The 24,835-nt window shown below is 42.3% G+C and overlaps 1 protein-coding gene across 4 annotated transcripts in view; it reads left to right on the top strand.

Moving 5' to 3' along the window:
* Window positions 1–24,835, top strand: part of STRN3 (striatin 3) — an 80,089-nt gene that overhangs the window by 20,736 nt on the left and 34,518 nt on the right. For all 4 annotated transcript variants that reach the window (XM_060261433.1, XM_060261435.1, XM_060261434.1 and 1 more), the window contains exons 2-6: window positions 2,268–2,371; window positions 3,958–4,031; window positions 4,310–4,391; window positions 10,600–10,779; window positions 23,757–23,889. In XM_060261433.1, the coding sequence (XP_060117416.1) occupies window positions 2,268–2,371; window positions 3,958–4,031; window positions 4,310–4,391; window positions 10,600–10,779; window positions 23,757–23,889 (573 nt within the window). The remainder of the gene's footprint in view (window positions 1–2,267; window positions 2,372–3,957; window positions 4,032–4,309; window positions 4,392–10,599; window positions 10,780–23,756; window positions 23,890–24,835) is intronic.

Raw genomic sequence — 24,835 nt, forward strand, 5'->3', positions numbered from 1 at the left:
TTATGGGCAGAAAACATCTGGAGAGCTACTGTTGGCCACCCCTGAAGTAGCAGAAGCCTATCAATGGTACTTTGGATTCTACATCAGATTTTTTTTCTTTCAGAATGTGAGGTATTTGTTAAATTGTGCTGCATGCAAGTTTTCGTTTGTGTGATAAATGGAGGTGGTAATCTATTAGGATTAAGTTCTAGGGTTGGTGATCACTCCAGTAATCTGTACTACCATATAAAGGGCTTTTTACTAATCTTCATTAAAATCTTGCTGAAACAGGTGGATACAAGTAGCCAGTATGGTGGCTCAGTCAAAATCACTCAGGATATTGTCTCATGTTCTGTTGTGTAGTGCAGGGATGTCAAACTTATTTGTTATGAGGGATGGATCTGACATAAATGGGACTTTGTGGGGCCGGGCCATGCATGTCATAAAATGTAAAGTAAAAGGTAAAGGTAGTCAGTGCCAGGTAGCAGAGATATAAACTGTGTGTTTGTCCGTATCCTTTAAAAAATATTTTTAAATTTTAAAATACAAGCATGCTTAAAACTCTTGCAATATTTGTTTAAAATTGAAAGGTGGGGGATTTGGCAATGCAGTTTTAAAAATAAAACATTGAAAAGCAGAGCAGAAACTAAAAGTATAAAATGCTGAGGCTAGGAAAATATGAAATGGCTGGGCATTGCAAGTTTCTCCCTTCTCCTGGTCTACTCAGATTGGCACTGACTCTCCAGTTGGCTGTGGCTTCCCAGGTTAGAATACTCACCAGGCACCAGTTCTCAGGTCCATTCAGCAGAGACAAGCTGGCTCAAAGCATCAACCCTCTATTTGCAAGGAGACAACTCCAGCAAGCAACAACTTCAACTGGCCATATAAATGATGGAAAGTGAAACTGCTTGAGCTCCACTCCATTGAAACACAGCACAGACAAAGTTGCAAGGAAAATGTGGAGATGTTAATGGAAAATTCATTCCGCATTTGCTTTGCAAGCCCAGAAGAGCTTTCTGATAAAGCAGCTGGGAATTTTGGCTTCCTTGGAGCTTCAAAGGGTGAGAACAGGAAGGGGAGGAGAGCAAAGAAAAGAGCCATGGGCCTGATTAAAGTGGATGGACCAGTTGCAGCCCACAGGCTGTAAAATTGACACCCCTGGTGTAGTGTATTCTTTTGCATGGTCATTGACAGAAATAGATTTCATTTTTGCTTTGTTTAGAAGTTATTACTGATTATCAAAGAAAAGAATAACTTATTTTACAACTTAATTGAATAGTTTTTCATGTTCTATCAGTATTTTTTTCCAATTTCTAAAGATTTTCAATTTTTGAAGATCCATGGTTTCACAAAATTAATAACAATGAATGGAGGACATGGCTAATACAGTGTTAGGCAAGCTTGGTTTATAATAATCAAGTACAAAATTGAGGTACAGGTCATATCAGAATCACAGCTAAAATTCTTATTTTTGCATCTCCTCTCACATGGTGGAAAGGGATATTGTAATCACCAAACTGATGTGGAATTAGCAAATGATGCATTGGAGAGTGACAGTGAAGCTGAGGTATGTCAGCAAATTATGTGGACAGGAGTTAAATTCTGCTGGAACGTTTGGTTCTTTAGCTTTGTAAAATTGATTTCAACGTGCTTAGACTAAAGTAATTCTTCTTAGGATTTCAGTGAGTGTCAACAGTTTTCTACTGGGGGAAAAAAGTGGGCATGATGCTGCTAGTGTGACCATGTTGACTATACAAACAAATAGTATTTTTAACAGACCAGCTGTGCAATGCTGTGTAGAGTTACCCTTGAGTAAACCCGCTGGAATAAGTACATAGGCTCGCGCTGTTGAGTCTCTCTTACTAAGAGGCAACCCTTGTGTTGGAAATTGATACTGGCATTGATTAGCAGTCAAGAATAAAATACAAAGCCTGTTTTTCATTTTCAACTGCTTTGACTTCATTTTTAATCTGCTTTTTATTTCCATTGATTAAAGTTGATGGCAAATTAATAACAAGAAACCAAGCATACCAGTTCATTGTGAAGTCACAACTTAATTGCACGAAGATAATATATTGTTTGATTTTATTATTTTGTCCATATACATTAAAAATTCTTGATGTTTTTGTGAAGGCTATATGGATACAATGTGTCTGACAAATGCAGTTTTGACTTTTTGAAATTTTATACCCTGAAACTCTTTTTTGTTTCTAAGGTGCTGCTGGACTTAAATTTAAATGTGTATATTGGAAACTTAAATTTTAAAAAAATCTATTTTATATTTTCAGGCACGGATAGCATTTTTGCAAGGGGAAAGAAAGGGTCAAGAAAACTTGAAGAAGGATTTAGTAAGAAGAATAAAAATGTTAGAATATGCATTAAAACAAGAAAGGTAAGCATTACATTTTTTTCAGATGAGAAAACTATATATGAAAATGTGAAACAAGTTAGAACTTCCTCAGTTAACTGTGTGCTCTCCAGTTTTGACAGTCCCATTTGTAATAATGAATATATCCCATGACTGCTGTCTTCTGGCAATTGAAGTACCTTACAGGAATTGGTAACTTGTCCCATATTAAAAACAGCTTCATCAGTTTTTTTCCATCATACATTTTATGTCATGAGAGTTTGAAAACTATAATAAAAGTTGGGATTCCATCTAACAAGAACTCTCAGAGAACAGCAAACTAAACAATGGTGGTTTATTGCTGTTTGAGAATTTTTGCTAGAAAGAATCCCAGCTTTTGGTTGTATTATAGAAAGCATTAGAAAGATCCCCTTTCCCATTTTAAAACCTATTGCTATTTCCTGATTCCCCCTCCCCTGTGAAAAATGTACTATTTGAAGCTAAAGCTTGTGCAGAATGGCACTTTTTAGTCTGCACAATGTTTTCAGCCTTGGATAAGATTCTTTTTTTTAAAAAAAAAATTAACTTGCCAAGGACTCTGAGGTTAGCACGAAGTGAAGTTGTCTGCGTATGTATGGGCACCACATTTAAATTTTCAGTGATGTGATTTTTCAGTTACAAGTAAGGTAACTTATGAAAGTTTCAGGCTTAAGAATTTTGCTGGAGAGATAAAGTGATCATGGCAGTCACAAAGCAACATAACAGTATTTAATGGCACTAAGATTTGTAAAAAGTTGTACATTAGAAAACAAATGGGAAAGATATTTCATAATTTCAGTATAAATTTAGAAAGAGTTGTAACTGGGAGAAAGCTAGTTTTTGTAATAAAACAGTTCAACCAATTTATAAATGAGTAACAATAAAAATGCAAAAGCTTAATGGGTATGGGCAACAGAATGTGCTGTTTTGCAGCATAATTAATGTTGGTGAGAATGTAATGTGAACAATCCAGGCAACTGTGATTAGCATTTAAGGATTCTATAGTTTCGCTTTCGAACAGTGTCCAACTACTTAACTTCCCAATTAACCAGCTCAGCAAGCATCTTTTGAAGTAATGGGAACAAAATAGAAAAGCAGCTATTACTTAGCTGTCAATTCAAGTCAGAAAATATACTGTGAAACCATTTGTTTTATGAGAACATTTCCTCCTTTTCATACTGATTGAATCTGGATTGTACCTCAGCACGTCAGTCCATTACTTTTATTCAGTCATTTACTAAATTAATTAAAATTTCCTGTATGTTTCAGGAAAAGACTGACTAATTCAACTTACTTGTATCTGTTACTTTCCCTCCACTTGGTTAATACTTGAGCATAATTTTGCTGGCCAAATGCATAGTTTTTCAGCTGGAGGCAGAGGAGATAAGGCGTATACTTCAGTTGTACATTTGTAGGGTTTTTTTTTTTAAGCCAGAAATTTCATTACATATTGCATCAAAACAGTACATGTTGTAAAGGTGAAAGATAACTGTATACTGATCTAGTAAACACATCCTAATTTGTATTGTGAAAACACAGTATTAGTAAATGGTGATGTCTTTTTGCTAATAAATATGTGCTTAAATTTGAAGGGCAAAGTATCATAAACTAAAATATGGCACAGAATTGAACCAAGGTGACTTGAAAATGCCAACTTTTGAATCAGGTAATCTCTTTGCATCTATCATGTTTTGTTTAAATTGTTCTTCTCCCTTGAGTGAGCTTTCTTTGCAGTCTCAATCTTTTTATGTTTTAATAAAGCCACAGTTAAAACGAAAAGTGAGTTGATGTCCATTGTGGTTTTTATTGCATGGTTCTCACTTTCTGCAGACTGATTAATTTTTGATATTTGATAATATGAGATAGTTAAAGGTACAACATGACATGTGGCTAGTTACTCAGTTCTCTTCTCGTGTGACAGAAGTGTCTTTCTTTGTATTTCAGAAGAAACCAAAGATACAGAGGTTCCTACAATACCTCATAATAGTCAGCTAACTTGGAAACAAGGCAGGCAGTTATTAAGACAGTAAGTGTTACACCTGCATGCTGTTTTTCTTTTCTTTTTACATGTTCTTGTATTTTTAGGCAGTCTGATGGTAGCAGAAGCTAGGAAGAATTCATTGGGTTGGATCAAGCAATTTGTCAGCAGAAAGTGCTTGCAGATGTAGGTTATCATTTTGCTCCACTTTTCTGAGCTGTCCTTCTGTCCCCTGGAAGTTGATTATTGATGTATGGAAAAACTGCCATGCCAGTTGGAGTGCCACAGTGAGAAAGAGTGGTGCAAAGTTTCCTTCCTTTTCCACGGTATCCCCCCTCAACTCATGTGGCTGTTTGTCATGCAGGTCCCATGACTCTGAGAATCAGCATCCACCGGATTAGAACAGATTGCTGTGTAAGAAGAAATTGGTAAAAATCCACACTTTCCCATTGTGACCGATCATTGAACCCAACCAGTTTGTAGGACCAAGTAATCTAAAATTCTTCTTTTTCCAGTGGTCCAGTGTAGGCCAGTCTAGACCTATGGGAAGTAACCCCTCCCTGGAGGCAGGCAGGATCACTGGCAATTTTGATCCCTCAGTGGATATTGGCCCTCCCAGTCTTGGCTCTGCCTTCAGGGTAGTTATACATCACTGGCTGAGCTTCTTTTTGAGCTCAGCCATCCCTTTAGCCAGCAATTTGTGTGTTGCTTTGGGGTTTTTTGTATTTGTTTGTTCCTTTCATTCTTATTTCTCTCTCCTCACCCTCTCTTTCCCCCCTCTCCTTTCTGGATCAGTAGGCCTGGGGATTGAAGGGAGTTAGTGGCCGTGTGGCATGGCATAGACTGGCTGAGTGGGGTTTTTCTTGCCTCTTCAAGCACCCTCCCCCCTCAGTGGGGAAGATCGCACTGTGGCTTCAGGGCCCTTACTCTGAAGTAGAAGAGGCTGACTAGCAGGAGCTCCAACGGCCCATTGAGCCTGCTGGTGCAGGTAGCTTGCCCAGGCGTGATCCACCCCTTCCTCTCCCCAAGGCAGAACTCCTTGGAAGTAGGGATAGCTGCTTGTAATCTTTGGGTTAGGAGCATCCCTGGTCACTCCAAGACCCGTGAAGTGTTAGCGGCTGCTGTGTCAGGAACTGTGCTTACCTCTTCTGCAACCACTGGATTTATGACAGGGCCTTGGAGTGCCTCACAACTGGGATGATGCTCTCTAAGTAAGGCTGGTGAACCAGGTGCAGGGGTGAGCAGGTTGATGGTGTCCCCAGTCTCTCCCCCCCCAATTCTTTCTATCTAGGATATACAGCTGTTGTTTTTTAAAGGTTGGAATGGAGGCATAGGCAGGCCTTTTTGAGCATGTACCTCAGGAGAGTTTGGCTTTCAGCCTAGACCTTCATCCCGCTCCCTTTCTTGCCTTTGCCCATGGCTCATCCCACGGATCGAAGATGGCAGAAGCCTCTGCTCCAAACGTCTTGGGTGATAATGCTCATGCTAACCTGCTAGCCTGGATCAAGGGAGAGATGCAAAGGAAGATTAAAGTCTCCCTTTTGAAGGCAATATACAGCTTGCGTGATTCTGCTAGGCCCTTGAACAGGTAGGCCTCACTCACCCTCCAGTTCTGGGTCCAGCATGAGGGAGGAAGTCAGGATTCCTTATTCTCCCCTTCACCCTGAGAAACAAAAAGAGGTTCCATCTAAGAATTCCTATAAAGATCCAAACCCCCTAATGGGCCAGGATTCTTATAATTCTGATTCCTCTGAGTCTTCTTTCCCAAGGGAGAAGGAAGGAGAACTGTCAGAAAAGGAGAAGCTGTTGGTAATCAGTCCCTTGCTGCAAGATGTCTTCCCTAAGCTGCTTTCTAAGGTCCTCCACATCCTGGAGATCCCATATAGAAAGAAAGAAGTAGAACTAGAACCTTCTAGACCCTTGGGCTTTTCCCCAAGGGGAAGAGGGTCTCCCTCCCTTGGGATTTCTTTTCCATCAGTCTTCGACAGTTGAGTCCCAGTGGGAAGCGCTAGCAAGAATCAAAACCAACCATCCGATCATCTCTCACTTTTACTTATTGGTACCAGAGGCTCCAGAACCTCAAACTTCCTGTAGTAGGTGCACCTGTTATCAGCTTCTGTTTTAACTATCATTCCAGCAGAATTGGATGGTCTTGTGATAAGTGGATAGATCAGTTATTATGTAAGAACTTTGAGGCCTCCTCAGCTGCTGTAAGGACCTCTACAGCAAATTCCCTATTTTCCAGAGCAGTCTGTTCCTGGACTTTAGATCTTTCTATGGCAGACGAGATTCTCAAAGACTTGAAAGACAAACTAAAGAAGATTGCCCTAGTGGCAGTACTTTCTTCAGACACATCTCTGGATGTGATCCAGCTATCAGCTAGAGCTTCGACATCCAATGACACATCTAGGCACACCACCTGGCTACAGAACTGGGAAGTTGGTCCTACTTGCTACGGTAAAGTGACTAGCGTCCACTTCAGGGTGTCATTTTGGGAAGCAATGGTATGGATGGATTGGTACTTGATAGAAGATAAAGATAATAAAGGCATTATCCATACATAAGAAAGAAAGTAAACCAAAGAAGCATTTCCATTCTTTTTTTGATATCAAGATACCATCTTTTGACCTTCCAGACCCCCCAAAAGCTGTTGGTGGCCCGAATGTTCTGGAGCACGCAGCTTCTCTTTCCCCAGATCTAACAACCAGTGTTTGAAGACCAAAGAAGTGCTCTTCTGTGTGACTCCAGCAGCCATCTAGTCCCACTAAACATTGGAGGTTGACTTCAGTATTCACAGATTGTTGGGATTTGTCCATCAGTGACTGGTGGGTTCTGGACACAGTCACACATGTCTACTTCCTGGAACTTCAAGCCTTCCCTTGTGACAGATTCATCCAAGTCCCAACCAGTAAATGCCCAAATAAAATCTGCTTCTGGCTATCCAACATCTGTTGGACATTGGAGCATAGAACTGATCCCAGAGAACTGAAAGACATCAGGAGTCTACTGAATCTTCATTGAATCTTCACAAATGCCCCTAATGTAAGCCCCTTGAGCCCTGCTCACAGGAAGAGCAGCCTAACAAATATAATTTAATTAATAAGTAAACACATTGTTTTGAAGAAGAATGGGGACATGAAGACCATTCTAGACCTGAAATAGCTAAATCGCTGGATCAAAAAAAAACCTGAATGGAAACTCTAAAATCTATAATTTCCTTGATTCAAAAGAAGAACTTTCTGGCATCAGTAGATCTCTCAGAAGCCTACTTTTATATAGCTACTTGGGATGCTCATCAGAAGTTCTTTTGCTTTGCCTAGAGAGGGAGACATTTCCAGTATCAGGCCCTACCCTTTGGGCTTAAGACTGCTCCAAGAGTCTTTACAAAGTTACTGATCACACTCATAGCTCTTCTCAGAATCTAGGGCATTTGTGTATTTCCATAGCTGGATGACATCCTCATCAGTTCTTCCTCATTCCTACAAGGGGTGATGATGTGGACAATGTCTTGCTTATGAGACCACAGCTTCATGACCAACAGGGAGAAGAGCTGTCTGCTACTCACCCAGCAGTTGTGCACCTGAGTGTAGTCATAGACACTATTCAGGATCAAGTCGTCCTGTCCCAGAAAAGGAGGGGAAAAATCTCTTTGGTGTGTGAAATTATCCAGTAATCTCATGTGGAGGTCATGCTTCTGGCAAGGCCTTTGGGGATGCTAGTCTCCTGCCAGGATTTGATTCCATGGGCAAGATTCTACACTTGCCCTCTCCAGAGGCCGCTTCTTCTCTTCTAGGACATGATAGCCCACAAAAGACACAAGAAGATCAAGCTGACAGACCATCTCCTTCAGAATTTTCAGTGGTGGTTTCACCATCCAGACTCCTAGAATCTAGAATCAGGAAACCAAATAGGATTCTGTTGACCATGGATGCCAGCCTTCAGGGTGAGAGCCAATTTGGCGTAGTGGTTAAGTGTGTGAACTCTTATCTGGGAGAACCGGGTTTGATTCCCCACTTCTCCACTTGCAGCTGCTGGAATGGCCTTGGGTCAGCCATAGCTCTTGCAGGAGTTGTCTTTGAAAGGGCAGCTTCTGTGATAGCTCTCTCAACCCCACCCACCTCACAGGGTGTCTGTTGTGGGGGAAGAAGATAAAGGAGATTATAAGCTGCTCTGAGATTCTGATTCAGAGAGAAGGGTGGGGTATAAATCTATGGTTCTTCTCCTCCTCCCAAGGGAGGGTGGCTCAAGGACTCTAGTCCCAGGAAGAGACCTGTGAGAACATCATTTGGAGCTCAGAGAGATCAGGTGGGATCTAATAGCATTCCAAGATCTTGATCAAGAAGGTCATCATTGCACACATAGACAATACTATATAAATCATCAGGCCAGTACAAAATCCAGCGCACTCTATTCAGAGACAACACAGATTCTATTATGGGCAGAGACCACCCCTCACAGGGTCTCAAAGCTGTCCATATGGGGAACCTCGGAAGACTGAGTCAACCAGAAGTCTCTGAATCAATCAGAAGAAGTGCTGAACATGGAGAGCTTCCTCCAGATCTGCTGCAGGTTTGGCACAGTACAGATGGATTTTTTCACATCAGAGATCAACCATCAGGTGCTCAGATTCTCAGCAAGAAAGAGGCGTCTTCTGACTATAGGAGTAGCTGCTCTAAACTGAGATTGGCCGGATCAACTTCTGTATGTCTTATTTATTAATTAAATTTATATTCTGCCATTCCCAACGTAGGCTTAGGGCGGGTAACATCAAGTCTTCCCTCCCACTCAACTAATTCAACTGGGTCAGTCACAGTTCTTGAAATAGCTCCTCTCTCAAGAGCAGTTCTCAAAAGAGCTCTCTCAGCCCCACCCACCTCATAGGGTGTCTGTTGTGGGGAGAGGAAGGGAAAGGAGTTTGTAAGCTGCTCTGAAACTGAGTGAAGGGTGGCGTATAAAACCAATCTCCTCCTCCTCATCAATGTAACGGCAGAAGTAATACTCATAGCTGCTTTTTGGCCATTCCATTCTTGATTTCAGGACCTGGTGAGGCTATCAACTGAGGAAGCACGGCTCTTTTTAGTCAGGAAGAACGTTCTTCATCGGGGCCCCTCCTCCATCCTCAGCTAAAGATGTTAGTTTGAGCACTGAGCTTTTATTTGGACTGGACTAAAATCCTTTCACAAGTCAGACTCTGTATCCTTTAGGAAGAACTTAATGGGGAAGGAGGTTTCTACCTCCACCATTAGCATAAGTCAGAGGGTGCTTTTTTTTTTTTGCATGTAAGGCCTAGATCCTCTGTTGGGAGTAACAGCTCACTCCTTAAGGGGGAGCGGTTACTTTGGTGATATAGCAGGCTTTCCGTTCCTTAGAGGTTGTCTTTTTTGCAGCCACCTGGAAGTCAGTTAATTCCTTTACCAAACACAACCATATTGAAAGGCAGCCTCTACTGAGGCAGCCTTTGGTAAAGGGCTTTACAGCATACCCTTTCAGGCTAAGATTTGATCTCTTCCCATCCCAAGGGCATATTGCTGCTCTATATCTCATAGGTCTAGACTGTCCCACTCTAGACAACTGGAGAATGGAAGGTTTGTTTCACTTACTGTGAATCTCCATTCTCAGTGGTCTTGGGTTGGGACAGACTCTTCCCACCCAGGGGTAGAGCTGGTCCTTCTGAATTGCCTGTGGCCTAGTCAAGATATGCTGCTCATGCCCCAGAGGTCTAAATTCTGTTGCTGGGATACCTGTAGATCTTCTGTTTGAGCTTCAGCTCTTGGTTTTTCTACCAATTCTCTGCTGTGCGCTCCTTTGTTTTTTCTTTTTAACTGTTGCTTGTTGTCCTTTTTTCCTTGTGTGTTTTGTTGTGATTCTTGTGAATGAAAAGTTGACTGCTTTGGATTAGGAGCTGAGGCGAGAAGCTCCTCCCTTTAGGGATCAAAATTGCTAGTGACTCCTCTGCCTGCCTCCAGGGAAGAGCTACTTTGATAGGTCTAGACTCCCGCACCCTAGGACCACTGAGAAGGGAGATTCACAGTAAGTGAAACAAATCTTCCATTTTCTTACTAGAATATACTGACTATTTGATGTAGTGAATGACGTAAAGTTTTTTTAAAGTATTACATAAGGTAAATTATGAGGAGTACATAAAGGTTTGGGGAGATCCTTAATAACCATTTGATGGCATTTTTTCTGCCCTTTAATATGGATGTCTTGTCTTTTTTTTCTTTGTGGAGATAATCTTTTCATTATTATTTGATAGGTATCTTCAGGAAGTAGGCTATACAGATACAATATTGGATGTACGGTCACAGAGAGTGAGGTCTTTACTTGGGCTTTCCAGTTCAGAACCAAATGGCTCAGTGGAAACAAAAAATCTGGAACAGATTCTTAATGGAGGAGAATCTCCTGCATCAAAACAAAAGGGACAGGATATAAAAAGGTAGGCAGTATCATGTGACTGTTCTGTATGTTTCATTGCTTACAGTGAATATCTGTAATAATGTGTTTCAAGACAGACATGTGGTCACTCATCCCCATAGGGATCTGCCGCATAATATCTTCCAGTGAGTCTTTGTTTCTACACTCAAACTCAGTTCTATTAGTCTCATTCTTACTCTTCCTATCATTCTGGAACATTTCTGGATGCATTTTGGGTTGTAGGTGGACAGAGGACATGAGGAAGATCTGCTGAAAAAAATCCCTTCCATCAGTGGAAATATTCCAGGGCATCTACACCAGAGTTTACATTACTTTGTTGAATCGTAGCAGATGTGTAGTCCTGAAATTGATCTTTGTGCAACATTATGAGGCATTGCTGCTGACCTTGTGTGCCTGCTGTATCACTTGTGTTAAAATGAGTGTATCTTGTCCTCTTTGCATATAGCCACCATGCTTAATTTTGCATTGTATGCCTGATCTTTTAATTATGGAGTGCATAGAGCACAATGAGTGTTTTCCAGAAAGGAGGTTAAAGTCCCATTCTTTATTTAAACTTAATAACACAGGTCGAGATGCAGGACAGGAACCCGGAAGTGACTGACAGGCTGCTTCCGCGGGCCGCCGCGCCGGCCCCCTGGGTCCCACAATGATGGGACCGATGCCACAGGGACGGGCTCAAAACACTCTATAACCCCTCAAAAGAACAGCAGTCTAGCTCGCTTCCCCCAAGCCCTGCCGCCATAAGGCTCAAGGGGGCTCATTTTGCGGCATCTCCCGGCGGGAGGGTGGCACCCTCAATATCAAATGAAAGAGGGGGCGCAGGGCTATCAGAAACAGCCGGCGGAGGGAGTCGGGAGCCCACCCCACTGGGGGATCCACACCCCGAAAGTGATGAAGGTGGCGCAGATAGAGCCAACAGAGCAAACGGGGGTAGAGCAGAGGGAGGATGACTTAGCCCACCCCCATCAACAAACGCAGTATGGCACAGGGACCTTAACGAGCACCAAAGCGCTGCTCGTGAATCTCCTAGAGGTGACGGGAGGCCCGGGAGTGATTCAAGGCCGATGCAAAGATGGAGCCAGGCAGGCGCGGGGGGAAGCGCCGGATCGGAGGAAGAGGCAGCAGATCGCCCCCCCCCCAAGGTACGTACCTTCGGACCATAAGACGCACACACTTCCCCCCCCACTTTTTTTGGGGGGAAAAGTGCGTCTTATAGTCCGAAAAATACGGTAATTATCTTTAAAATTCATTAAAATTACATAAATTTAATCAGTTACATCATTAAAATTACATCAATTAAACCACAAGGTGATTATTTATTCCCTGGATCTGATCATATGAATTACCAAATAGTCTGAGAATTCAAATAGACAATTCAAGCATGATAAGCTTTTAAGCAGGTCTGAACCAGTGTAGACAGAAGGGGCCAATCCTATCAGACGTCTACTGCCTCAACTGAAAGCCTTTCAGAAGTGCTCCATCTTACAGGCCCTGCAGAATTGCCACAAATCCCACAGTGTCCTGATCTCAATGGGGAGCTCATTTCATCTGGTTGGGGTCAGGCCCTGAAAAGATAAATAGATGTCTCTTGGGCTGGGAACTGCCATTTGATATTGATCGGCCAATCTTAAGGCCCCTTGGAGCACAAATGGGTAGAGATGATCCCTCAGGTATGTTGGTCACTGGCCGTTCAAGGCCTTCAAGGTTAAAATCAGCACCTTGAATTGGATCCGGAACTCTATCAGTAGCCAGTGCAGTCTGCAAAGGATTGACTGGATGTGTATTTATCTTGTTTTACTTCCTTGGATGCAAAGTGGCTAACCCCACAACTGAAATTGCAGAATGCAAAACGTAATAACAGTTAAAAATAATGCATAGATTTAAAAATAATCATAACCCATCATCAACCACCACCACCCAAAAATGGCTGCAGCTTAAACCCCATTAAAAGCCCTTTCAAATAAAATCGCTTTATGCTGCTTTCTAAAAATTTGTAAGCTAGTAACTCTCTGAGCTTCTTGGGAAACATGTTCCACAGGGCCATTGTAGAGATGGATCAGGCTTTAGTAGATCTCTAGCTGGCCACCATAAGCAAGGGAGCAACTACCAGAAGACTGTAGTTGGTAATGAAAAGACTTCACAGTATAACTTCTTTTGTAAGTGATTATGATTATATTATGCATTCTAAAAAGAAAAGAAGTATACTAAGCATGGCATATCTGCATTAAAAATTAATTAAATTCTTGTTGTGAAAGATGTACAAGACAGATAAGGCTAGCTTCCAGCCTAAACATACTTTAAGAAGGAATTGGTAATTAATTTCATCAAATATAATTTAAAGCAGGAAATGTCAACCTCATTGTGAGGTATGGTTGGCTGATTAGTTTAAGGGACACATGCAGACTTAGATTCAAATTTATATCATACAAGTGGAAGGGCTGTTCTCATACAAGAAGTCTCTCTTCTCATTGCAGTTTCCTGCACTATATATACCTAAGGGTTTTTATGGGAATGGTGGGCATAGGATCTTGCAGTATGAACTGAGAGTAGTCTGTTCCTTTCATGGAGCACCACTTGTAGTTATTTGATTTCAGTTCATTCTCAGTTGACTATATATGAATTAACTTTGGCCTAATATTGAAAGAGATACTATATAGGTGGCAGTTATTTTTCATTATAAGGTTTTGTTTTTAAGCAGCAGCAGGAGTGAAGGATGCTGCATCAGTAAGGGACAAGTTTAGCATAGCAAAGGTTCTCTTGCTGGCTACTTGCTGAACTGTAGGCATTGCCTCACCAGAATAGGTGAACAATTTAGGACTATCCATCACTCCATCTTGTATCTGAGCCTGCTTCGGTGGGTAGAGCGGGATGTAAATCAAATAAAAAAAAAATCTGTAATCTTATTCTAATATACTAGGTTAAAAGCCAATGAGAAGAAACGGCTGTTAGCCATTGATTAAATGGGAGTTCCATTTTCAAAGGAATTAAATCTTTAAATGCCTGTGCTGAGGTGGGGGAGCAACGATATGGGGAGGCTTTGACCTTCTTGTTCTGCTTTTAGACTTTCTGAGGGCACCTGGTTGGTTACTGTGGGAAACAGCTTGCTGGACTAGATGAACCATTGGTCTGACTCAGCAGGGATGCTCTTATATTCTTATGTACTTAACATTTAGCGAGACAAATGAGCATATCTTTTTTGACTGATCATGTGCCCAGCCATGTCTCTTAGAATACAGTGTGCTTCCATACCTTAGCCTGTAAATTACAGATAGCAAAATGCTGCATTAACTACCTTTTTGTTAATTTTCTTCCAGCTTGTAATCAGTAATTAATATCTCCCATGCTTCTTCCACACAGCACTAGTATTAGACATGCTGGATCACTGTGGAAGAGGCTTACTTAAGTGTTTTCACATAGTATCAGAGTTCATGCACTTAGATAAATAACTGTTCTAACATGAAATAAAAATGTTTATATCTGAAAACAGTTAAAGCCATCTGCTCTCAGGAAGGGAGGGCATCTTGACATGGGTAATTTCCAGGAGGCAGGACAAAAATTCTTCCAGACTTTCCTCATTTTGGTAACTCCTGAAGTAGTATCTATAGTAAAATACTAAGTAAACCATTCAACATTGTAGGAAATAAAAAACATGTTGGGACCAGTGTTGCCTCTAAGCTGAGTTAGTGTGAGCTAGCTCACAGATTTGTAGCCTCCAGCTCACACCTTTTTGTCTTAGCTCAGGAAAAATGGCCCCAGGGCAAATTAATTTATGTAGTAGCTCACAACTTTAATGCCAGTAGCTCACAACTTTAACGCCAGTAGCTCACAAAGTAGAATTTTTGCTCACAAGACTGCAGCTTAGAGGGAACATTGATTGGGACAGGAAATAAGACATTAACATGGAGAAATCAGTTTGTTACCACCACCACCCCCCTATATCATGGTGGGACAAGATGTCCTCCCTCAGAATAGAAGGAATCCTCATGGTAAGTACCAGTGTTCCTTTCTTGCTCTGAGCAGGAGGGCATCAACATCAGATATCCAAAAGCAGTTGTTTCCTGTCATATCAGTTAGGGAAAATCAGTCTACGTGCACCATTTGCTGTAATACTCTCCTTCCAAAGACTGCATCAGCTGGGACAAGGGTATTAATTTTGTAGGGTCTGACAAAGTTTAATAGAGGACTATGTAGCCATCTTAAAGATTTCCTCAGTGGAAGCTTCAGCATCCAATGATGTGATAGTCTGCAGCACTATGATTGGAGTGTTCTATACATGGAGCTTGCTAGCTTGGTAAGCATGTGAGATGGCTGCCTCAGGTATTGCTGCTCTAGATCAGATGTGTAAAACTTATTTGTTATGAGGGCCAGATCTGCCTTGAATGTCACTTTGTTAAGCTGGGCCGTGTGTGTTATAAAACGTAATGCCAGGTTCCATGGACACAAACTTTATATAGGACAGCAGCTGGTAAACTCTGAGTTGGTATGTCCTCACTGCAAGGGCCAGTGGGCTGGTAGGGAGGTGCAGAGGAAAACCCACATGGGTGGACTGGAAAGCCAGATTTGCAATGCTGGGCAGATGCTCCTGCAATGCCTGAAAAGGGGGGCGGGGTAGTGGTTAAATGTGCAGACTCTAATCTGGGACAACCGGGTTTGATTCTCCACTCCTCTACGTGCAGCTGCTGGGTAACCTTGGGTCAGTCACAGTTCTTAGCAGAGCTGTTGTCTCAAGAGCAGTTCTCTCAGCCCCACCTACCTCACAGGGTGTCTGTTGAGGGGAGAGGAAGGGAAGGAGAATGTAAGCAACTCTGAGACCTCAAGTGAAGGGTAGCATATAAATCCACTCCTTCACCTGCTGTAGAGATTTTCTGCCGCTTGTTGGGTGGGCTCACTGAGAAAGAGTCCATTTTATGAATTTATGCTGTGCGCCTGATGTAGATTATTAGGGCTCTGCAAAGATCTAATACGTGCCACTCATTTTCTTTAGGTTGGGATGGTTTGTGCAGAATGAAGGTAATGATATTTCTTAAGAGCGGTGGAAAGAAATACTGACCTTTGTTTGAATGTCAGATCAGTTCTTAGAATCACTTGTACTTGTGGAAAACACATAGACCTTTCCTGGTAGATAGAGCTTCCGATTCCAGGACTCTTCTGGTCAGTATCATAGGGGTCAGAAATAAGGCTTTCATTCTCAACCATTTTAGTAGAACTTCTTTGAGAGGTTCAAACAGAAGTTGAGTGAATGCTGGCAGGACTACGTATAGTTACCAAGAACGAAATATGTGAATAATGGGAGGGTTGACATAGCCTATTCCTTTGAGAAACTTGATGATGTATGTTGATATCCATCAACATGTGGGACCACTGTAGCCAGGCTGCCCCTTGTCTGTGTAGCATATTTTGGTCAACACCATTTCATAGGAACTCCAGGATTTGGTGTAACGTGCTGGCAAATGGGTTTGAGTGCTTCCATTTGCGTTACCTGGCATATGCCTTCCGTGAAGTGTTATGATGTAGAAACATCTCTAGATCAGTTGAAATTTGCCAAAGATCTTCTGTTGATAACCCCACTGACACCAAAAACCAGGGTCTGTGTGGCCAGTCAGAGGCTATGCAGATCATGGTTGCTTTTTCTTGTTTTGGTTTCTTCAGCAACTTTGGTATTAGCAAAATAGGTGGAAAGGCATAAAGGAGGCCTGGTGGCCAGAGGAACAATAGGCATCTGTTTGCACTGTTTCTGTCTTTTGAAACCTGAAGAAGAACTTGAGAACATGGTCTGCCACTGAGGTCTGAAGCAAAGAGGTCTGCCACTGAGTTTCCAAGATATTTTGGAATCTGGAGGAAGAGTTCCATCTTGAGAGGCCATTAGTTATTGTCCAGCTGTTGTCTGCTTAGCCAGTCTGTCAGCACATTTCGCTGGCCCTTGATATGCTCTGCTGATATGAAACTGAGGGACTGCTCTGACCAACACATGATCTGTGCCATCGCTATGCAGGGTCAAAGACATGAACCTACCCTGCTTGTTTAGGCTTTTTTGTCCTGGAACCTGACTTCTTCTTGTTGTTGTTCAATCGCACAGTCGAGTCCGACTCTTTGCGACCCCATGGACCAAGTCACGCCAGGCCCTCCTGTCTTCCACCATCCTCCGAAGTCTGCTCAAATTCATGTTAGTCACATCAGTAATGCTGTCCAGCCATCTCTTGCCGTCCCCTTCTTCTTTTACCTTCTGTCTTCCCCAGCATCGGGATCTTCTCCAGTGAGTGCTGCCTTCTCATTTGGTGACCAAAGTATCTGAGCTTCAGCATCTGACCTTCCAGTGAACAGTCAGGGTTGATTTCCCTTAGGACTGACTGATTTTATCTTCTTGCAGTCCAAAGGACTCTCAAGAGTCTTCTCCAGCACCACAACTCGAAAGCATCTATTCTTCTGCGCTCGCCTTCCTTCTGGTCCAACTCTCACAGCCATACATTACTACTGGGAATACCTTCGCTTTGGCTACATGGACTTTTGTTGGCAGGGTGATGTCTCCACTTTTTATTATACTGCCTAGGTTCACCATAGCTGGCCACCCAAGGAGCAAACGTCTTTTAATTTCATGGCTACAGTCACCATCTGCAGTGATCTTGGATCCTAGAAATGTGAAGTCTGTCACTTCTTCCACGTCTTCCCCTTCTATTTGCCAAGGAGTGATGGGACCGGATGTCATGATCTTAGTTTTTTTGATGTTGAGTTTCAAGCCTGCTTTTGTGCTCTCCTCTTTCACCCTCAACAATAGGTTCTTTAGGTCCTCTTCACTTTCTGCCATTAGAATAGTGTCATCTGCATATCTGAGGTTGTTGATGTTTTTCCTGGCAATCTTAATTCCGGCTTGTGCTTCATCCAGGCTAGCATTCCACATGATGTACTCTGTATATAAATTAAATAAGTAGTGTGACAAAATACATCCTTGCTTGAACTCCTTTTCCTATTCTAAACCAATCAGTTGTTCCATATCCTGTGCTGACAGTTGCTTCTAGACCCTTATACAGGTTTCTCAGGAGACATGTGAGGTGATCTGGTACTCCCATCTCTTTAAGGACTTGCCACAGTTTGTTGTGGTCCACACAATGAAAGGCTTTAGCATAGTCAATGAAGCAGAAATAGACATTTTTCTGGTACTCCCATGCTTTCTTCATAATCCAGTGAATGTTGGAGATCTGATCTCTAGTTCCTCTACTTCTCTGAAACCCAGCTTGAACTTCTGGTAGTTCTTGATCGACATACTGCTGAAGCCTAGCTTGTAGGATCTTTAACATGACCTTGCTGGCATGTGAAATGAGTGCAATGGTGTGATAATTTGAACATTCCTTGGCATCACCCTTTGGGATTGGAATATAAACTGACCTTTTCCAATCCTGTGGCCATTGTTGCATTTTCCAAATTTGCTGACAGGACTTTCTCCCTGGGGAATAGTGGAGGGCAAGTACAAATAACCACAGTAAGAGTGGAACGGCTGGGCCAAAGCCGAAAGGACACTCATCTGTGGATGTGTCTGACGGTGAAAGGAAAGTCCAATGCTGCAAAGAACAATATTCCACTGGGATGTAGGAAATGGCAAACCACTCCAGTATCTTTGCCAGGAAAACCTCATGGACAATAACAAAAGGCTAAAAGATATGATGCTGAAAGATGAGCCCTTCAGGTCAGAACCTGACTAAAAAGGTAAAGTGTGGGTTAGATCCTATTACTGTTAGGTAGATCTGTAACTGGTTAACAGATCGCACCCAAAGAGTGCTTGTTAATGTTTTCGCCTCCTCTTGGAGAGGAGTGCAAACACCAGTCGTTTTCGACTCTGGGATGATGTTGCTTTCACAACGTTTTCACGGCAGACTTTTTATGGGGTGGTTTGCCATTGCATTCCCCAGTCATCTACACTTTCCCCCCAGCAAGCTGGGTACTCATTTTACCGACCTCGGAAGGATGGAAGACTGAGTCAACCTGGAGCCGGCTACCTGAACCAGCTTCCGCTGGGACCGAACTGAAGTCGTGAGCAGAGGGCTCTGACTGCAGTACTGCAGCTTCACCACTCTACCAGAACCTGACTACAGCCAGTCTAATTGACCTAATCATGAGATGGTTGATGCTCATCTTCCTCTCTGTACAGTTCCAGGTCCCTTGTGCATGTCTTACCTGATTGCTCCCTCTCCCCAGGCTGACAGGGCTCACATCTGTAAATACTTGGACTATGTTGGGCTTGAAGTATTCCTTGCCCTTGGTCAGACTGGGTCCACCACATGAAGCCCTGTCAGAGAGGTATATAAAAACTAAGGAAGTGTCTGTTCATCTCCAGCCTTCTGTGCATCCCACAATGGGGAGTGCACTTGCACAGGTCAGCCCTGGAGGTTCTTTTACAGCTATTCTGGTATCTTTTTAACACTTCAAGAGGAGCCCTTTTCCTCAGTCCTTTCTTTGCCGCCACATTGTAAGGATGTGTTCTCTTAGCTACTATCATGAGTTTTGTCTCTTCTTCTGGGCTTTCTTCTTGCTTCAGATATGTCACAGAAGGCTTTATCCTGTATCCTCCCTCTGTGTTCATCTGCAGATTTAATAAGCATTCCCTCTATTTCTCCATCCAGATCATTTATAAAGATGTTGAACAGAATAGGTCCCAGGTCAGATCTCTGAGGCATTCCACTTGTCACTCCTCTCCAAGAGGAGGGGAAAACATTAACAAGCACTCTTTGGGTGCGATCTGTTAACCAGTTACAGATCTATCTAACAGTAATAGGATCTAACCCACATTTTACCAACTTGTCAGCAAGAATATTATGTGGAACTTTATCAAAAGCCTTACTGAAATCAAGATAAATATCTGTTGTGTCTCAAAAAATCTGATCTGGCAGTTTCTTTCCTTAAGGTACATTTAGCCATTATATCTGCGTGTCATACCAGGAGCCAGGATGGAATGCTGGTTTCTCACCCGGTATCCCAAGAGTTTTTTAAAGGAGAGATGTTTGTTTCCTCTACGGCCAACTATTAGTGCCACAGTGATCTTTGTCAGTCATTCTCTTTCAACACATGTTAACCCCATTAGAACTGCTAGGTTCTTGTAGCTAGTGACTCTTACGTTTCAAGGTCGCATTTTTGGTGGCAATCACATCAGCCAGAAGAGTGGGAGAGTTGGCAGCTCTGAGGGCTGGCCATCCATTTATTAAGTTCCAGGCTAGTCATGTAGTTCTGAGACATAGTTTGTTTTTTACCTAAGGTGGTCTCTAATTTCCACCTTTCTCAGCACATTGGCTAGCGAGCCAGTTCACCATCCTGAAGTGTTTATGGGCCATGAATATTTTTAAGTTCTTTAAATCTAGACTCACTTTCATTTCTCTTGGGAACTGTGAAGAAAATTGAGTAAGCCTATGATGATGCTTCATGATCAGGGACCTGTTCTGTTGCTTCAGTGTTTGTTACATAACTTATGGCTTCCATAGTCAGCAGATTTTCTCCCTCTGTTTGGATTTTGGAGATAGGCAAAACCTGTCTGGTGGAGAACATTTTCTATTGTGTATCCCATTTCTATTACGGCTATTACTCATTGGTCCACTGGGGAAGGAAGCGGGCTAATCTTCTTCCTACACGTGAAATCTAGTATCTTGCTCTCTTTTGTTGGGATTTTTGTTTCCTTTATTGGAACTAAAGGGCTGTGGTTGTTTTTGGACTGGAATATCCTTGTCTGTTCTCCTGCCTGTTTCTGTTCCAGTTTGGGCCTCTTTGGTCTTCCCAGAAGTGTGGCAAAGTATAAGAACATAAGAGAAGCCATGTTGGATCAGGCCAATGGCCCATCCAGTCCAACACTCTGTGTCACACAGTGGCCCCCCCAAAAAAACAAACAAACCCCAAGTGCCCTCAGGAGATTCGCAAATGGGTCTAGAAGCCCTTCCACTTTGCCCCCTCACAAACACCAAGAATACAGAGCATCACTGCCCCAGACAGAGAGTTCCAATAATATGCTGTGGCTAATATCCACTGATGGACCTCTGCTCCATATTTTTATCCAATCCCCTCTTGAACCTATCTATGCTTGTAGCCGCCACCTGTGGCAGTGAATTCCACATGTTAATCACCCTTTGGGTGAAGAAGTACATCCTTTTATCCGTTCTAATCTGACTGCTCAGCAATTTCATTGAACGCCCACGAGTTCTTAAATTGTGAGAAAGGGAGAAAAGTACTTCTTTTTCTACTTTCTCCATCCCATGCATAATCTTGTAAACTTCTATCATGTCATCCCGCAGTCGATTTTTCTCCAAGCTAAAGAGCCCCAAGCGTTTTAACCTTTCTTCATCATTCTAGTTGCCCTTTTCTGCACTTTTTCCAGTGCTATAATATCCTTTTTGAGGTGTGGTAACTAAAATTGTACATGGTATTCCAAATGAGACTGCACCATTGATTTATACAGGGGCATTGTGATACTGGCTGATTTGTTTTCAATTCCCTTCCTAATAATTCCCAGCATGGTTTTTATTGGCATTTTTTATTGCAGTCGCACACTGTCTTGACATTTTCAGTGAGTTATCTACCATGACCCCAAGATCTCTCTCTTGGTCAGTCTCTGCCAGTTCACACCTCATCAACTTGTATTTGTAGCTGGGATTTTTGGCCCCAATGTGCATTACTTTGCACTTGGCCACATTGAATCTCATCTGCCACATTGATGCCCACTCACCCAGTCTCAACAGATCCCTTTGGAGTTCCTCACAATCCTCTCTGGTTCTCATCACCCTGAACAATTTAGTGTCATCTTCAAACTTAGCCACTTCACTGCTTACTCCCAACTCCAAATCATTAATGAACAAGTTAAAGAGCATGGGACCCAGTACTGAGCCCTGCGGCACCCCACTGCTTACCGTCCTCCACTGCAAAGACTGCCCATTTATACTCACTCTCGGCTTCCTATTAATTAGCCGGTTTTTGATCCACAAGAGGACCTGTCCTTTTACTCCATGACTCTCGAGCTTACTAAGGAGCCTTTCATGAGGAACTTTATCAAAAACTTTCTGGAAGTCTAGGTAAAAAACATCTATTGGGTTCCCTTTGTCCACATGTTTGTTCACCCCCTCAAAGAACTGTAACAGGTTAGTGAGGCAATATCTTCTCTTACAGAACCCATGCTGAGTCTTCCTCAATAACTTGTGTTCATCAATGTGCCTACTCATTCTGTCCTTGACAATGGTTTCTACCAACTTTCCTGGTATTGCAGTCAGACTGACTGGCCTGTAGTTTTCCGGATCTCCTCTGGAATCCTTTTTAAAGATGGGGGTGACATTTTCTACCTTGCAGTCCTCAGGAATGGAGGCAGATTTCAATGAAAGATTACATATTTTTTTCAGGAGATCCAGAAGTTCACCTTTGAGTTCTTTCAGAACCCTTGGATGTATGCCATCCGGACCTGGTGACTTATTAGTTTTTAATTAGTATGCTGGCTTTGAAAGGAATGTGAAGGGTTCTGTCATCTCTCCTATATGCTGTAGGCATAACTTTCTTCTTATCCTTGGTTTCCAACAGGATGTTAATATTACCTTGCCATGCTCTGTGTGCCACTATTGCCAGTTCCATAGCATAAGAGAAAAAGCACAGTATGTCTAGACTGAAATCGGCTATAAACATGACTGCTTTAAAGAGCCTAGTGACACCTTCTTTGATCTTTTGCGCTCTCCCAGAATTAGCTGAACTAGCTTCCTAGCACAAATGATGGAAACTTTCATGAAGAGAGGTAATGCAGCTGATGTCTCCTAAGTGCAAGGGCTGAAGCCCCATGGGATTTTCTGAGAGTGGAATCTGATTTACAGCCCAGTTGGTCACATAGGGATCCATCCCTGTCTTTAATAACCAAGCCTTCTGAGAGGAGACCTATGATAGAAGCATCTTCTGATAAAATCTGTAAAGGGATCCATAGCATTGTTAGGTAAAGAAGAAAACCTTTTTTTTTTTTTTGCTAAGCCTGGGTTTTGTTTATTAGAAAAAGAGTTTTCTCATTCCTCCTTCATTTGGGTGGGTATATGTGAGATATGGAGGTTAATCTTCAATGAAATCTTTTCTGACTCCCTTGTGGGGAAGGTGTGGCCTGTTCTTGTAGGAACCAAGATTCCTCCAACATTGCATGCGGAAGTCAGCTTGCTATTTCTAGGAGAGCATCCAAAAATTGGAGATTGAGAGGGAAGAAAGGCATTTCTACCTTTCTCCATGGTGGTGCTCTGTCTCTCTGACTGTTCTACTGCAGCATTGAGTGCTGAGCCCAAGTGTTTGCTATTTTTATTGGTACGGGGATCTTCCTACCAGAATTAACAGCTGCCATTAACTCATCCTCCAAGGTGTGGTTGAATTGTGAGGCATACTCTCCTTGCCATTTCTGCTTGTTCACCATTGATTGTTCTTCTGCAGGACAGCCTGCTCAACCACACCATGGAGTAGACCCTCCTGTTTTGGGGAGGACAGAGAGGTCCCCGTCCTCCTTGGAAATGAAGCCATCTGAAGCTTTGTTGAAGTTCTCTGTGTTCTCCATTTGCCTCAACCAACTCCACCTTTGGGGGGGGGGGGATGAAGAGCAGGCCAAAAGGAATAATTGAGGTGTAAAAAGAAATGAGAAGACATGTATAACAGCATAGTAATATTAGGTGCCTTCTGCTGGGTTGTCTGCTGGTGCCTTAGCAGCTCCTACAAAAGCCTCCTCTCCTTGATGAGGCAGGAAATGAACGGAGGAAAGTGGGTGACTCTGCCCAGGGAGACAGGAAGTCTGGAAGAATTTAAGTCCTGCCTCCTTGATGGAGGAATGGGCATCACCTGTGTCAAGATGCCTTCTCTTCAAAGCAAGAAAGATGCTTTCTGCTTGATATGGAAATATTCTAAGGTTTTTCTTGACTGAAGTAACTGATTTTCTTAACACTGAAAGGAATTAGCAGGTCATAGCAACATTGAATTTACTGGCAATTTTTTTCCACCCTTATATAGGAACCCTGGTGATGTTCTTGAAACATTTAATTTCTTGGAAAATGCAGATGACAGTGATGAAGAAGAGGAGAGTGACATGATAGAAGATATTGCAGAAGGAAAAGAAAAACATCGGCTAAATAAAAAACACAAAGTAAAAATAAGTCTAATTTTTAAATTGAAAAATATCCAGTATTGTTGATTTGTTATCACATGCAATCTATGAATTTATTAGTCTTCAGCTCATGGGTCAGAATGCTCAGGTAGATAGCGGAGCCTCAGCTGTTGTGTCACAAACCTTACTCAGCTATCATTTTTACTGCTTTTTGGCAGGACCTATTATTAGTGTAGATGCATAGAGGGTGAGGATGCTTGCCTGTTTAAACACACTCCCCAGGGTGACAAGTGGAGAGGATTCCTTTTTATACAGTCAGGACCAAGCCTTATCCCTTTCCCCCTCTCATCACTTCTTTGCATAAACTGTCATGGCCACATCCACCAGTCTTTCAGTGCTTTGTGCGCATTTCTGGTGTTATGAAGCCCTACTGACAACGCGGTTATAATTCAGGCCCCTTCTCTTCCTGTAACATGTCTTCTGGTCACATGCTCACTTTTAATAGGTCCTATGTTGCCACTTGGAGATTAAAGGTAGGTTTCGAATGTGGAAAGGATGACCACCACTGTATTAATATGTAGTTTTTCACCATTTGGATATTACTTCCTTTTGTAGTCAGTATGCAGGCAATTTTTTTGGAGTAAACATTTCTGCATCTGCATCTTCAGAGTAAACTGAAAATCTTGAAATACATTAATAAATTAATTCAAATGGTTGGCCCAGTTTGTGTTTTAGGTTTCATTTATGGAGGAAGTTTATATAAAAGTCAGATTTGACTCACCTGCTGTTGATTAAACTCCAGATCTCTCCCCCCCCCCAAAAAATTAGGTTTTCTACATCAAATTATCTATCAAGGTGGAATTATTGGACAAATTAGAACCAGTTTGGTGTAATGGTTAAGAACAGTAGATTCTAATGTGGAGAGCTGGTGTTTTTTCCTCCTCTACACATAACTTGCTGGGCGACCTTGGGTTAGTCACAGGTG

The sequence above is a fragment of the Heteronotia binoei genome, chromosome 21, assembly GCF_032191835.1.
Source record: "Heteronotia binoei isolate CCM8104 ecotype False Entrance Well chromosome 21, APGP_CSIRO_Hbin_v1, whole genome shotgun sequence".
In the NCBI taxonomy this organism is placed as follows: domain Eukaryota; kingdom Metazoa; phylum Chordata; class Lepidosauria; order Squamata; family Gekkonidae; genus Heteronotia; species Heteronotia binoei.